Here is a 15,154-nt window from a genome sequence, read left to right as displayed (position 1 = left end):
ACCGTATGTCTGAGGGCATTGGCCAAATGCTTCTTGAATCCCAGCAGGCTCGGTGCTGTGACCACTGCCCTGGGGAGCCTGTGCCAGTGCCCAGCCTAGTTAGATATTTATAAATGAATGATGTCAGTCAAGATTTAAAGAAAAAATTGGTTTGTTCTGGATGATGAAGGGAGCCTGAGAAGTTCAAAGCTACCTAAGGCAATAGGACACTCCTTAACTTGAGCAGTTAGTGCTTGGCCCTAAAAGACTTGCTAAACTGTGTAAACTCAAATGTGCTTAAAGTGTTGTAATTAGCTTGATGACATTCACACACTCAAGGGGAAGGCAACCAGCATTCCTTGGCAGAAGTAAGGTGCCAGGGTAGCTGACAGCGTGTCATGGCCTATTTAAACAGGCAACCTGTCTGTTATGCTGATTTACGCTCTTCTGGGTAAACAAATAAATGATCTCTGCTTTCACAGCACCTGCAGTATGCCAGCAACTGATACAGAAACCCTTTCAAAGGGTTTGGTCCTAAACACTTCCTTTCTCTATATCCCTATTTCTCTGAAGTATGGACAGGCACTGAGGAGCCCTGGCTTCCTGCCCACATGAAATGCAACCAGTCCAGTCTGGAGTTTGCTCGTGCTGTAATTTCACAGTCAGCTAGCCTGACATGTAGCAGCACGACTGTGGAAAAGGGCTATCCTGTACTGATCTCCTTACAAACACCTAGTCTCTGTTCTTGTCCACGTGCCTCTTCTCCAACTCCTTTCCCTATAATGGCACTAGTGTTTGTGGGGCAATGTGATGAATAAACTGCAGAGCAGATTTGCTTATACTAGCCCAAGGAAATAGTATTTTTCAGCTGGTGTAATTCTGTCTTCCTGGTGTAGATTCATGTTGGCTTAAGCTGACTTTGAAACTCACGTTAACTCACTGCTAGAAGGAGCATGAGTGACCCCTTCTTGTCAGCCATAGGATACTGGCAGAAGTCCTTTGTTCCCTCAATCTCCGTTCTCCACCCCCCAGTCCCTGATCACAAAGTTGTTTCATGATGCTTCCATAGCTATCCTATTTGTTCATTTTAAATGGCCAATATATATATATATATTACTTTAGTTAGCATAAAATATAAATAACTTCATCAATTATTAATTATCTGGGAATTAAAATCTTTGGCTGACTCGCTTCAGTTGACTTCATGAACATTATTTGTATTTACCACCCTTCTTTCTGCTTTGAACGTCAGCTGTTCCCACTGGGGAATTTTTTTCCTTTGGCAGTTACTGCTGCAAGAACAATATTTATGGATCTCTTTGTGGTTTTGGTCCTCTGCTTCTCAACTGCTTTGTATCTTTTTGTGATTTGTCTATAAATTGTGTCTTTCTTCCACCTTAATTTCTATTTAGTTCAGTCATATATTCAGATGTTGCTTACAGAGTATGCTACTATTACTTCAAGCAGGTATTAAAAAGTAAATCTAACCTGTTCCTGTGGTCTTATAACTTTATTTTTGGAGCCTATACTGACTTGCATAGGATACAGTAAGGCGTGCATAAGGCTGATTTATTGTCTTTTCTTTGCAGCATGCTATTGATGCAGATAATGCGGGAGTCAGTCCCATAGGAAATTCTTCTAACAACAGCAGTCACTGGGACCTCGGAAGTGCCTTTTTCTTTGCTGGAACTGTCATCACAACGATAGGTATGTTTGTGTTTGTCTTTTAAAATACATGGTTACACTGAGACATTTGTCATGAAATAAATTTGAGGAATTGAGGATCACAAAGAAACGAAGTGATTTCTTTATTTCTGTACTAATTCTATATTTCTCTCAGTTCTCAGAAGGTGTGCCTCTGGTGTGTATTAGGGGCACTGAGCATCTGGGTAAATATTAGAAGCTGTTTCCATAATTAGGATAGAATAGCAATGCTGAACTGAAAACAAGTAGCACTGATGTAGCTAAGGTTTTATAACCCTTTTCTTAATGCTAATGCAGGTGGTCTTAATTTTCACTGAAAAGATCAAGAATTAGCACCAGATGAAATAACTGGTATATGCTTGTTGGGAATTTGACGTCTAATATTATAAATTAATTTACCCATAAGATTAACCTTTTTCCTAAGTAAATCAATTATGCTTATGCTCTGGTTTGTTATAAGCAATTCTTCTTATACCTGACTCCTCGTAAGTGGAACTGTATTCACATAAGTATCACATCCTATTTTAAAATCCTACCTAGCTTTCATACTAATAATACTTTAATGGAAAGAATTCCATGAATCGTAGAAACATATATATTTTTTGCCATTCTAGAATTTCTGGCCTTGAAATATTTTCACATTTGTCTCTGTTACAGGAAAGGTGTTCTGACAAGCTCCATTTACGTTTCTTGAGCCACTCATTTTAGTAAATTCATTATTCAGGCCCTTGTCGTCTGTGTCCCCTATATGTTGTGCCCAATGTAGTTAGCCTCTCGATCTCTGAATGCTCAGTTTAGATGTGCTATGGTTTCTGTCCTGTCCTCTGTGTAGCAGTTCCTCTCTTGAAGGATATTTTGGAGCTGGGATTTCAGAAGATGGTCTGAAGGAAAAAAAAAAAAAAAAAAACTGATAACATTGATTATAAGGTTAATCTCCTGATAATTTTATAGTGGTTTGATAATTTTAAGATGGATTTCAGTGCTGTCTTGGTTAAAGGTCAAGAGATGACATTATTCAGAAACCATGAGCTAATTTTTGCTTTTTATTTGCATTGCTTTTGAGTATTCTTCTGATTTAAATATGGGATAAAGTGCTTTTCTGTATTTTGACTGTGATGCACACACTGGTGACAGTATAGACAAATTATCTGACATAACCCTCCATTAAATTGCGAGAGTCTGGCTGAATTCTTTAAGTTCTTTACACAGCTAATACAACAAAATGTCCTGATGCTGTTGCAAGACTTGCTGTGGTGATCAGCCCAAACAGTGGAGTCTTGTACCTTTAGCTCAGTGGAGTCTTGTGCCTTTACTTTGTTGTCAGAGTGAGGGTGAAAGAGTGATCATATAGACTGTATTGCTTTGTGTGTTCCTCGATATACTAAGCTACATTACCATGTATTTTTAATGGCATCGTAAAACCAGGGGGCGGAGATAAAGGAAACATTTCTGAATCAAATGTTTAGGAAACCCTCCCTAAATATTTGTTTACTCAATAGACCCAAGTGACAAACTTTAAAATTACTTATTAAAATAAATGCCACTGTGTAGGCATAGTTTATGTAGGCATATTCATTGACATCTGCTATTTAAATAACTTATTGAAAAGAGCTTGGATTTTTGCCCATATTTGCTTTAAGTTCTCAATGAATGAGATTTTTATAGGCTGCATAAAGTCTACATATTGTGTCTGGGCATGAAAATGATTTTATTTTATCCATCAGAGCCCTGTTAGAGTTCCTGTTGTACAGACACTCAGCAGACTACTTGGTCAACCTCAGTCCACTGGCTGGTGGCGCCTGTATTTTCTTGGACTTTTAGAAGAAATCTTAGATCACAGATGCAGCCATGAAAGGCACTGTGAGTGGAGGGATGGTGTCAGTGTAGCCCTTTCTCCATCCCATGACAGAGGGATGTATCCAGTGTCAGTGTTACAGACCTGGTTATTACAATCACGTTGTCTCTGGATCACCTTCAGATCAAACCATCTCTGGCCCGCAGTTAAAAAGGACTATACTATGTATTCCCTATATTCCTGTTCCCAAGTGCATTCTCCTCCCTTTCTATATATTGCACAGTCTTTCTGACAAATGCTTTCCTGTGGCTTTAAGAGGCAGTACAAGCATGTTTGCTTTACACTAATCAGGGTGAGGACGGGTGAGGAAATTATGAACTAACCACTGAAAATGAGTGTTGTCAGGTAAATCACACTCTTGTCGGGACATAATTGGCAGAGCCCTAGAGGAGCAGCAGAGTGCAGGCACCAGGCCAAGGAGTGATTTTTGTGCCATGATAAGTCAAACTAGATTAATTAATCAAAAAACAACTTTAGGTAGGACCTGAATCTATAGAAATTATGGGTAACTGAGGCTACAAAGAAAGAACTAAATCTCAGTGGGTAGCTTGTCTGGGAATTGACATCATGCCATGGGAAATCTGTAAGTAAGAATTAGATTTGGAACAAATGCACCTCTGCAGGAACAGCCCATTAGTTTTTCTAAAAAGGTGCGTATGAGATCTGAGTTTCTGATAATTGTTTTTCTCTGCAGGGTATGGAAACATTGCCCCAAGCACTGTTGGAGGCAAGGTTTTCTGCATCTTGTATGCCATCTTTGGAATTCCACTGTTCGGCTTCTTGCTGGCTGGGATTGGAGACCAACTTGGAACCATCTTCGGGAAGGGTATTGCAAGGGTGGAAAAAGTGTTCAGAGTAAGCTCTGTCATTTTTTTTTTGCTTGCATTGCATAACTTGCTTTTAATTCTGTTGCTGTTATCCACAGTCCTTTTTACATGTTAGGCACCCTGAAGTATTTACATACCAAGTTGAGATGATGCTTAAGAGCCTTTGTAGTCAGTGGAGAGAAACAGACTTGTCTAGGTGGTGATGCAGGGGTTATAGATTAGGCTCTGAATTTCCTTTTTGAGGACCCAACGTTTTTCAGTGACTATAGGCTATCTCTGAGGAATGTATCTACTGAGCTAGTTTCCTTACAAGGACTGGTTTAAAACAGCCTTAAAAACAAACACCGCAGGTTACTTTTGACAAGTACATTTGTTCACTGAAAATAAAAAGAAGGTAGTATAACTTCTGGAGCAACAAGGATGCAGAGCAGGTTCTGACTGTATTACTAATAAAGCCTAAAAGACTTGGAAAGCAGGGTCACCTAGAGTAAATATGAACTTGGGAAGAGAGGTGGTTGAGTAGTGAGTTACTTCCACTGCAAGAGGACAGATGTATTGGAGTAGATCTGCAACTACAAGAACTGGCATAATACCAATGTCTGGAATTGTCTTCAAGGTGTTTACCCACCCTTTGTACCATGGGTACATCTTGCACTAGATTTCTATATTGATTTTCTAGAGTTGAGGAGCTCATGTAATTTCCCTTTGTGAAGCTGGTACCATCTATTTTTGGGTCTGTATCACTGTAAGCAATTCTTTCGCAAGCACTGCTGCAGACCTGGCAAATGCTATTTTGCTAATTTGCCGATGGTTCACTTCAGGGATTCTCTCTTTGAAGCAGAACTTCTAGAAGTGACCTGTGTGATGGTTCCCTTGGAGGCGGCCTAACTGGAGGTAAGTCTTTCCAGGGATGGAGTGGATGAAAAGCTGTCCAAACTGGTTAGTTTAATAGGCACCTATTTTTAAAACATTCCTACAGATGACAGCAAATGACTTGTAACTGTTTTTTTTAAAGGAAATAATTGAGTATTAAACTGGAGTATGAGCAATTTCCCTTTTGATTAAGTTACTGTGAAGTGTCCCAGGCTAGCCATAAGGAGTGTCTCTCAGACTAAATGTGGAAAAGGTGACTGGTGATTAGGGGTGAGTAAGCATTTACATGCCTGACTGGAGAACACTTGAAAATGGCCTACACTTTCATGATCTGAAAATAAGGTTATTGAAAGGTGGCTCAGACTGGGCCTGCAAAAACAGAAGAATCCAAGATCACTAATTTTGTTTTAAGCTAGCTTTTTATTATACCTACTTCACCTCAAAGGAATCTTTGAAGCTTTCAGCCTGCTTCTGCCCAAGAAGCGGACTACAGGCTTGTAGTTATGATATGAACTAAGAGTCAGAAAATCTTTTATTAATTTTCAGCTGTACTGTTGGCTTTCTGGATGAGTTGGACAAAAAAAACCACAACATTAAACTGTCAGCATGGTAGTTTACAAAGAAAAATAATACATGTTCTATTTGAAGCACTTTAAGACTCACAAATGAATGCCAATAGTAATATTTCATACAGAATATAGTCCTTTGGCACATAGTGTGAGTTCCTTTGGTACTCAAAGTATTCCTTCCTTTTCTTGAGTTAATGCAGTGGCTTGCTTTATATAACCATCCAAACTATTCCTTTTCTTCCTTGGTAGTCTGTCAGCTTCCAAAGCAATTTGGGGATCTGTGGTCCCCTTGTTTAGCTAAGATATATTCACTCCTTTTATTTTGTTTCTCGTAAATCTGTCATATCAGTTCTTTAGTGATTTGATGTACAGGGTTATATATCATTTCCTTCAATATTCCTGGTAATAAGGTTCAGCTATTTGAAATAGGCTTGAAGTAGTTTACAGTTTGCATGCATCTTAATAACTAGTATTATTATCAGTGGTTTAACTTTATATGATTACTTATGTAACACCTGACATTATATATTATCATTAATATATTATACACAATGTATATATATTGTTAGCTAATGTAAATTATAACCATTATAAATTTAGTATTAATGTAAATTATTACATTGTGCTTACATTGTCAGACACTATATATGTTTGAATCTAATCAGAGAATCCAGAAGTGGAGTAACAGTACTTGATTTAATCCTGGGCAGTGAACAAAATTTAGATCTATGTGTAGCTTTTGTTTCTCACTAGTTCAACGTGCAAATCTTGTTTCTTACTTTGTCACCATATGTAGTTCAAGTTCAAGATATTTGTCAGTGTAAAGCAACCTGCAATAACCTTTAAAGAGAGGACATAAAAATTAGCAGAATAGTTAGAATCTGAGACTGAGAGAAACAAATGTAGGCCAAGGAGACATTAGAGCTAAGAAAATGTTGGGTGGTGTGCCTCATAAATCTTTTGAAGTTAGCTGAAGGGTCACTGACTGTATCAATAACTATCTAGTGATTTAATGTATTAAATTTCTGAAAGCTTTTAAGAAGTTTTCTCATCAAAACCTATAAGAAAATCAAGCTGTGATAAGGTAAGAGAGAAGGTCTCACGCATCAGTAAGTCTCTGAAGGAGAAATGGAGATTAGGAGTAGATGTTAGCATTACTGGCGTGATTCAGCTGGAGTCCTTGTTGGAATCTTATTGTTTTGACAGAAATGGTCTGAAGTGATTCAGACAAGAGGATGAATATGCAGGTGACAGAGTCTGCAAATTGCATCTCTGGATATTTCGGGACATCTAAAATGAAAGCTGCAAAGGGATGATAAGATGATAAATGAAATCCAGTGTTGGCAATACAAAATAATGTATATTTCTTTAGTTTGAGGAAAGAAATCCTAATATATTCAGACAGGGATGACATCTCATTTCACTACTCCAGAAGGGACCTGGGATTACTATGGATGGCTCTTTGAAGATAACACTACAAAATTTACCTGCAGTTAGCAAGGGGACGAGTGTCAGCAAAGGTATTCAGAACTAAATGGAAAAGACCATTCTGCCACTACACAAATCCATGGTGCACTTGCACCATGAGCATCACACTCAGTTCTAATCATTCCAGTTCATAAAGCAATTCAGAGAAATGAAAAACAACACTAGGGTCTGCACCCACAGGCCCTATAGCTGAGTCTCTAAGTTGGCATTCACTAGCTACCCATATTACTTGCTTTCTAGTGGGTCCTTACCTCTCTAGGGTGATTTGGGACAGTCCTGCTTGTGCCCTTGTGGAAGGAAATGGGAAGGAACTGCATGTGTCCTGGATACTCTGTCAAGTTTCCATGTGCATATGCCTCAACATGTTGCTTCTGCTTGTCTTCAGCCACTTCAGTTTATCCCACACACCCTTACATATGCTACATGGCTGGCATTGGGGCAGCCAAGAGTTTCTGAAATCCTTGCAACTTTGTCATCGTCTGTAGAGATGGATGGTGTTTGAAGTAAAACTTGATCTTGTGCTGTGGTTAGGATCTTTTCTGAAGCTAAGCAGGGGCAGTATAGATAGATACCTGGGCAGCTGTGAACCAGCGGAAGGTTTCTGTGTCAGCACAGCAGCCTTTTTACCCAATGCATTTCCTTAACAGGTCTCTTGTTCCATGCCAAAGTGTAACTGTGAGCATGCAGCCCATGCTGTGCAAGGGACAGCATGCCCCTGCCTAGACAGACAGAAGAAAGGGAGGGTTTCTCCCAGAGGAGTTGTACTGGCACACGTTTGCTGCCTCTGACGTGACCTGTGTGGAGCCCTCCAAACCTACATTAATTAGCAGCACAAATTAGAGGCTAAGAATGCCACGTTTAGCTATTGCAGTGATCAACCCACACATTCTGTGTGAATTTTAAGAACGGTTTGAACTTCATAAAGGGGGAAAGAGGTCTGCTTTTATCAAATGCACACTACCTCCACAGTATTGACAGAATATTTCAGCACCGGTGCTGGACCCATGCCACTGCTCATCTTGTTGATGATCAAAGCAATGTTGCCACTATTTCAGTGTGTAGATAACCAGAGAAACAATTATTCTCTTCTCTGTGACTAGTCAGGGCTGGAAGTATTTTATTGCAAAATACTTAATGTACCTTTTCAGGAAAGGGAGGCACTGGCAGAATGACACTGCCTGGGCTACAAGGAGGTATCCCAAACATCACGTACTGGCTAATTTATGCTCTCTCTCCTATTAGAATTATCCTATTTTATACAAGTAAATAAACATCAACCAGGTCAGAGACACAAATTAAAGTGTCCTCCATAAAAGCCCTACCTACTCAGCTACTGATTATTCCTATACATCCTATCTTCAATAATCCAGGGCAGAAAGTAACCACTAGTCTGTTTTCACATATATACAACTATGATTCTCCAAAAAAATGGGTATGTACAGGGTCACCAGAATCACTGTATATGCACTGGTCATTCAATGTTTTGGTTCAGTGATGAATCAGTGCTCCCATCTGAGAAAATCTGGTAAAAACTCAAAATGTAATTAAAAACCTGATAATTTTTGTAATCATTTTCAGCTGGCAAAGCTTTCCAGACACTACAGAAATGAAATATATGTTCCAAGGTGGCATAAAACCATAAAAGTAGTACTATTATCTTGCATATGTGAGGGATCTTATGAATGGCCTGAGATTGTTTCTATAATAAACAGCAGAACAAGCTCCATTCCTTTGGCTTGTTCTGTACACACACAGGCTGCAAGCATCTAAAGATAGAAAGGAAAGCACTCCATAGGCAGAGTGCACAGTTACAGAATGCAGCACCTGTCATTATCTTGAGTTAAATATAGGCTAGATTCAGATAGTCTTTATTCAAACCTTGTAATGAGTATTTAGATTCTAGCTGGAAGTAGATGAGATGAGCATAACCAGACAGATCTTCCCTCATCTTGCAGTTTGGTACAGATGCAGACCTTGAGTGTGGGCACATCATGCTTCTGAGAGCACTCCAGGATTTTCTGGCTTCTGAGGTGAAACCACCGTGAGCAGTTCCTGGACTCGATCACTCCTTTCACTGCTGCGGCTTTCTGCAATGATGCTGAGAGCAGGTCTGGCAACACAGCTTGTAGGGCATGGATTGGAATACAGGGATGTGAGCAAGCAGCCAGAACACGGATGGTGGCAAGTCTTCACCACTGAAGCTTGTGTATCAAGAAAATACACTACTTTATTCAGAAATGCAGTACCCCTGTAAACAAATCATGCTTCACTGAATAAGAATCGTCATACTTCTGTCACCTGTCTTTCCAGTTTTCAGCTTAGAGAACGTGCTTGCCTGTTGACCTCCTGACCTCCTGTGCTCTAGACTTAAGACACCTGTAAGTCGTATGAAAATTATAAAAACTTTTTTTTTTTTTCCTTGTAAGACAGCAATATGCATTATCTTAACCTTGAAAGAACAATAGGAAAAAGTAGTTCTTAGCTGGAAGATGGGGCTGGAAGTGGGACAGGAATAAGAGAAGTCCCATTGAGCTGGTGGAAAGCTGCCTTTTAGCAACTTCTAAAGCTCTACCTTTCCAAAACCCAAAACTTTGTTTGTCTTGTTGGATAGATCCTAGCTACTCTTTCCTTTAGAGCTTCAAATTATTTTTAGAGATTTTTGGCTGCTGTGATCTCTTTTGTTAATGTCACAGTGACAGGATTGTTTTTTACAAATTCCTCATCTGAGAATGAATGCAAAACATGTCTAGGGATAGAAACTTTGCACAGGATAGTAACTGTGCAGAGGTGGAAAACTTACAAATATTCTTTTTTCTTTGTCTCTTCTCTGCCTGTCCATTTTCTCTATTATCTGTGCCCTTGCTTGTTTCACCCCCCTCTCTTCCCTCCTATTCTTTCCCTTGAGTCACATTAAACCTTTAGCGTTATACCTGATACCAATGTGGTGAGGTCTCAGTAAAGCTTGCTGGTCCAATGAATCTAAGAGGTTTCCTTGAAGTCCCACCTTAACTTCTTCTTCACTAGTGTAATGCCATAGTCCAGAGCCCCTGTTTGCTCCCTGTGAGGCAGCAACCACCCTGTGCTCTGCCTCTTGCAGTCCCATACCAGCGTTAGTTCTTAGCATTTTTTAGCAGCTGTGTCGAACTTTCAGAAGGTACTGTTCCCGAAGCCAGAAATTCAAATCCAGATCACAGCTTCTCCCAGTAAAAACAGGGAAATCACTCTGGATTTGCGATTGCTGTCACTGAATTCAAAATTTGGCACATAGTTAATAGCTACGTGTGTTGTAAACTTGGTGATACGTTCGCTAGTAAGAGCCTATTCATAGTTACAAATACATGATGCTGAATGGCCTGCACTCAGACTTGGTCCCTAAAACCTGACACCTACATTTCTGAGCAGATTAAGTTACTAGAAAAATGATGGAAAAGTTTCATCTCTAGTTCCTGATATCTGATCATATTATACTGGAAATCAACATAATCTCTTTTAAGTTTTATTTCATTTCCTTACTAGCCAACATCAGTGTGCTTTTACTACAGCTGCTAAAAACCCAACAAGGATATTAACATCTTTTTATCTTCTTGTTTTTAATATAGTGTTATTTACTGTTATTTTCTGTAAGGAAAAAAATCTACTTTTTATTTTATTTTATTTTATTTTAATTGTTTTTATTGCATTCAAGAACTTCCACAAGGGAACAGGCCAGAGCAATGATCAACCTGCCATCTGCTGGTATTCTGTCTCTGGACAGAACTGTCAGGAGGGGACATGAAAGTCAGCCTAGTGGTGCACGTACACAATCTTGTTCCAAGGTGGTACAAGATTTATAAGCAGAAATTCCAGTGTTCAGAGTTTAGTCTAACAGTCTCCCGGGTCATTTCCCCAAAACCAAAATGTCTGAGGAACATCAAAAATCAGCCACCAGATTCTATGTTTTCATAATTCAGTAAGGATTTCTCATTGTTACAATAAATACAGTCGATCTAATTACATTCTATTATTGGTTATTACCACTTTGATACCAGAGAAGCCAGCCAAGAACAGGGCCTCTGCACAAAGACTCTGAGGTAACAGTGATTTATAAACAGCATTTTTAAATGGACAGGAAAATATATAGGCAGAGGAAATGTGATAGCAAGTGGCAGGTTCGTTGTGAGATGGAAAGTTTTAGAGGGAAGAAGCTAGATGGCAATTAAAAAAGAAGTGAGGCTGAGGAGTTTGAAGAAGTGTTTAGGGATGATAGGAATTCAGTGAAGCTGATGTGAAGATACCGCTAGAAGAATGGGGAATTAGGAGCAAACAGCCAATTGCTACATGACAGAGGAAAGTTTCCCTCATAATTCCAGGTGTACTTTGACTATCCATCTGTTTCTTCTTTGTTAATCTTTCTGCTCCTCCTAGCCTGGCACTGCTGTTAGGCTCTTCCCTGCAGTTTTTACCTTGGGATGGGCAGAGAGTAGGAAGGAAGCACCATTGCACCATTTCCTCACAGGAGACTCCTTCCTCAGCATAGTCCTGCGACCATCGAGGTAATAGGATAAAATGAGGGCTGAGACTACTTTAGTTTCTTCACCACTTTAAAGCAAGACTTCCTGTTATGGACTCCCAAAATATGGTGACTTTGCTGGATGCTGATATACAAGATGGACAGGCTCTTGCTCTTTTATCTTGCCATAAGTTGAGATTGGCTTTGCAGCCATCCTTAGCAGATGAGTGCTCTGAAAGCGACTACCTCAAACCATGTGTTTAGTCCAGCAATGTAGGGAGTGCGTGGTAGGCTTCCATTTTAATTCCCTTTCACTGGCAAGAATAACGTTTCATATGAACTTGGTAACAAAAACTTTAAGGAAGAGAAGTTACTCTTCGGAATCTTTTGTCTGTAACAACTTATGTCTTATATGCTGTCCTCATGGAAATGAGACCTCAGCACAACGACATTTTCAGCCTATGAAAATTCAGTCTATCTTCCACCACACTGGAGTGGATTGTGAACCACTTTTGATGGATGTACTTTTAACTCCTTTCTCTTGAAAAGGAGTTTCACTATGCAGAAAACAATAGAACATGTTGAGGAGGCATGTTTCAAGCCTTCTTTTAGTAAACAGTCTGACAACTGTTTCAGTTAAAATACATGAGCGCTTCTGAAATCCAGGACTTCATTGTCAAGATGAGTGCTCTTGTTTGGAACACACTCTGGGTACATTCACTTCTAGTTCATCAGTAACTAGTTATAAAGAAGACTGTTAGTCTCTCTGTACTCGACAAATGTATTTCTCTTTATGCGCCTTCCTGCCTGGATTTCTTCAATGCCCTTCTTAAAAATAGTTGTTCTTCTAATTAGTTTTCTTGGTTGTGAAGCAGTCCAGACCCAGGGCCATCTGGACACTTTACTGTAGTACGCCCAGCAATGGCAGAAGTGTGACTGTTGACTCTCACAATGTTGAACTGGGGGATGAAAGGCAGGAGTGGTAAATTTACAATGTCTGTCTCTGAAATACCTTTCCCCTTGAGAACGTGCAGGCCACATCTTTTATGTTTCCAACTGGTGCTTTAATTATGGGTATGGAAAGATAGCAGGAAGTTTTAATTTTGCTTTTTAAAATTACCTGCTTTAGTAGTCCTCGATACAAGGACTATACATTTAATACAAGATATTGCCAAACAATAATACTATGGGTGAAATGGTGCAGGCTGTGACTTCTTCATTCAATGACTCTCCATTCACCAGAGCCAAATTTGTCTCTGGATTCTATTTTAGGTTCAGTCATTGACTTGTGGTATAACCTTTAATATGTTGTTTTTACTCTTTAATTCACTTTCCCACTCTGCTATATGTATCTTTTCTGCACACTGCTGATAAAGTATGCTAGGAAACAGGAATTCATGACAAAATCTGTGGATCCAAGACTTGGAGTACCAGCTTTTTATATTTTATCTCCTCAAATTGGGTATTTAATTCAGTTAGCGATGCTTATAGCTAATCCACTTCAGGGAAAATAAGATAAGTGAAGCAAACCTTTTGCTGGTTTGTTCTTAACCAGATCATTTCTTTGCCAAGTTTACAGCCTAAAGCTTACTGGGGCTGATCATGGAGCATATTTTAATTTAACCCTGCAAGTCAATAACCTCTTGCAAAATTAATCCAGTTTAAGGGTTAATATAAAACTGAACAGTTAGGTATAGATCTTGACATCTCTGGAAGGCCTTTTAAACCTCTTTGACTACCTTTTGGTCTGTTAGGCCTATAGGGCTTGAGAAAATACATCAGCCTGAGGCAACTTGAAAGAGAGGATCATGAAGGTCTTGAAGTGAATCTACCTCTGAGGAGAGCCCCAGGAGGTGTTGAACCTGGTGGTAGTTGAAAGGACATACCTGGGTTGCTAGAGAGACAAGTCAGAAGCTCTAAGAAGGAAGAACATGTTATTTACTGTTTATTATGTTTATTATCTCTCAGGAAGATATATTAAATGTTCTGATTTTCGAGTCAAATCAGTCTCTCTGAATAGGTGATACTATAAATGGAGGAAAGACTATTCTAAAATAATGCTTTATAACTAGCTTAAATCTAGAATGTAACGTTATCTGGGAATCTCAACCCAGCTCAATGCACCAAAACTGAAACCCAATATACACTGAAGTTTATTCCCCAAAGTAGCTATCACTGGTATTACTGTAACACTTCTTTCTCTAAGTGCTAAACACAGAGCAATGTAGCTTAGCGATATAGATCACTGAATACAGGGCACTCCAGAGGAAATTTTGTACTGCTTTGCCTGCTTACTTGAGGCCTTTTAATATCTTTTTATTATTTTTTCTTCATTATTTAAAATTATTAGAGGTTCAAACTTTCAATATTTCTTCTAACTGAAGTCATGCTTTTGTCACCGAACTGCAATGCCCCTAATATTTTACATCTCTTAAAACAGTATTTTCTACAAAAACAAATGAGGGATCCATGATTAATACAAAGCTTTTATTTATTGCTGTTGGGTATCTGGGTATCTGTCTGTATTACAATAAATCATAATAACACATTTTTCGTTTAGGAAGCAATTTTTATTATGTTGCTTTCTGGTTGTAGATAGACTGTAGGTAGTGTAGTAAATGAACCGAAGATCCTTTCTTTATTTTGCCTTTTTGTGGAGCCTCACGTTTTAGCATATTTGAATGTTTACAGAGAATACATTAATAAACCAAAGACAGGTATAGTTGGCAATTAATGGCTAGAAAACTGATTTAAGTGCAAGATAAGAGAGTTATTTAGCAATTGATGCTATTGTGCCTGAGTGAAAGGGTTTCCAAACATATGGATGATGTTTTATCATCCTTAAAGAAGAACATAAACATGGTGAAGTATTGTTGAAGTTAAGTTTTCAGGAAATGTTTTTTTTTTTTTCCACTGATAATTTTTACATACTCAGGCTAATTATCATGTACATCAAGGATTTTCCCCAGAATATGATTTCTGTCTTTCTGCCACCTATTGTTCCCTCTGTGTACTTCTTTTCTTTTTTGTGTGTTTGTTTGTTTTGTTTTTGTTTTTCAGTGAAAAAAGATTAGCACAATTACTTTCTCTGTATCAAAGCCTCGTGCTTGCCAACTCTCATTTGGTTTGAAACCAGGTCAGTATTCAGAGTGACCTAAGGATAAGCAGTAGCAAGGAGATGCGTTTCCATACAGAGCCTGAATCACTAATTTCTTCTTTAGGAAGGGAGTTAAATAATCCTTTATGGTTTGAAATAGCTATGAACCACTATTCTAAAGGGTAAAATTACACATGCCTGCCTCCTGCTAAAATTAGTATTAGTCACATAACTTTTAATTCCAGTGAAGAGCACTTTAAATAAACCCCATTA

General features: G+C 38.8%; 1 protein-coding gene across 6 annotated transcripts in view; it reads left to right on the top strand.

Moving 5' to 3' along the window:
* The window catches only part of KCNK10 (potassium two pore domain channel subfamily K member 10), a 74,648-nt gene that overhangs the window by 36,348 nt on the left and 23,146 nt on the right, over positions 1 to 15,154 (top strand). For all 6 annotated transcript variants that reach the window (XM_083836503.1, XM_083836499.1, XM_083836498.1 and 3 more), the window contains 2 exons: positions 1,569 to 1,686; positions 4,233 to 4,393. In XM_083836503.1, the coding sequence (XP_083692629.1) occupies positions 1,569 to 1,686; positions 4,233 to 4,393 (279 nt within the window). The remainder of the gene's footprint in view (positions 1 to 1,568; positions 1,687 to 4,232; positions 4,394 to 15,154) is intronic.

Source organism: Anser anser (assembly GCF_964211835.1).
Source record: "Anser anser genome assembly, chromosome: 5".
NCBI classification, from domain to species: domain Eukaryota; kingdom Metazoa; phylum Chordata; class Aves; order Anseriformes; family Anatidae; genus Anser; species Anser anser.
Note: the sequence above shows the minus strand (reverse complement) of the source record. Positions and strands in the feature narration are given on the sequence as shown.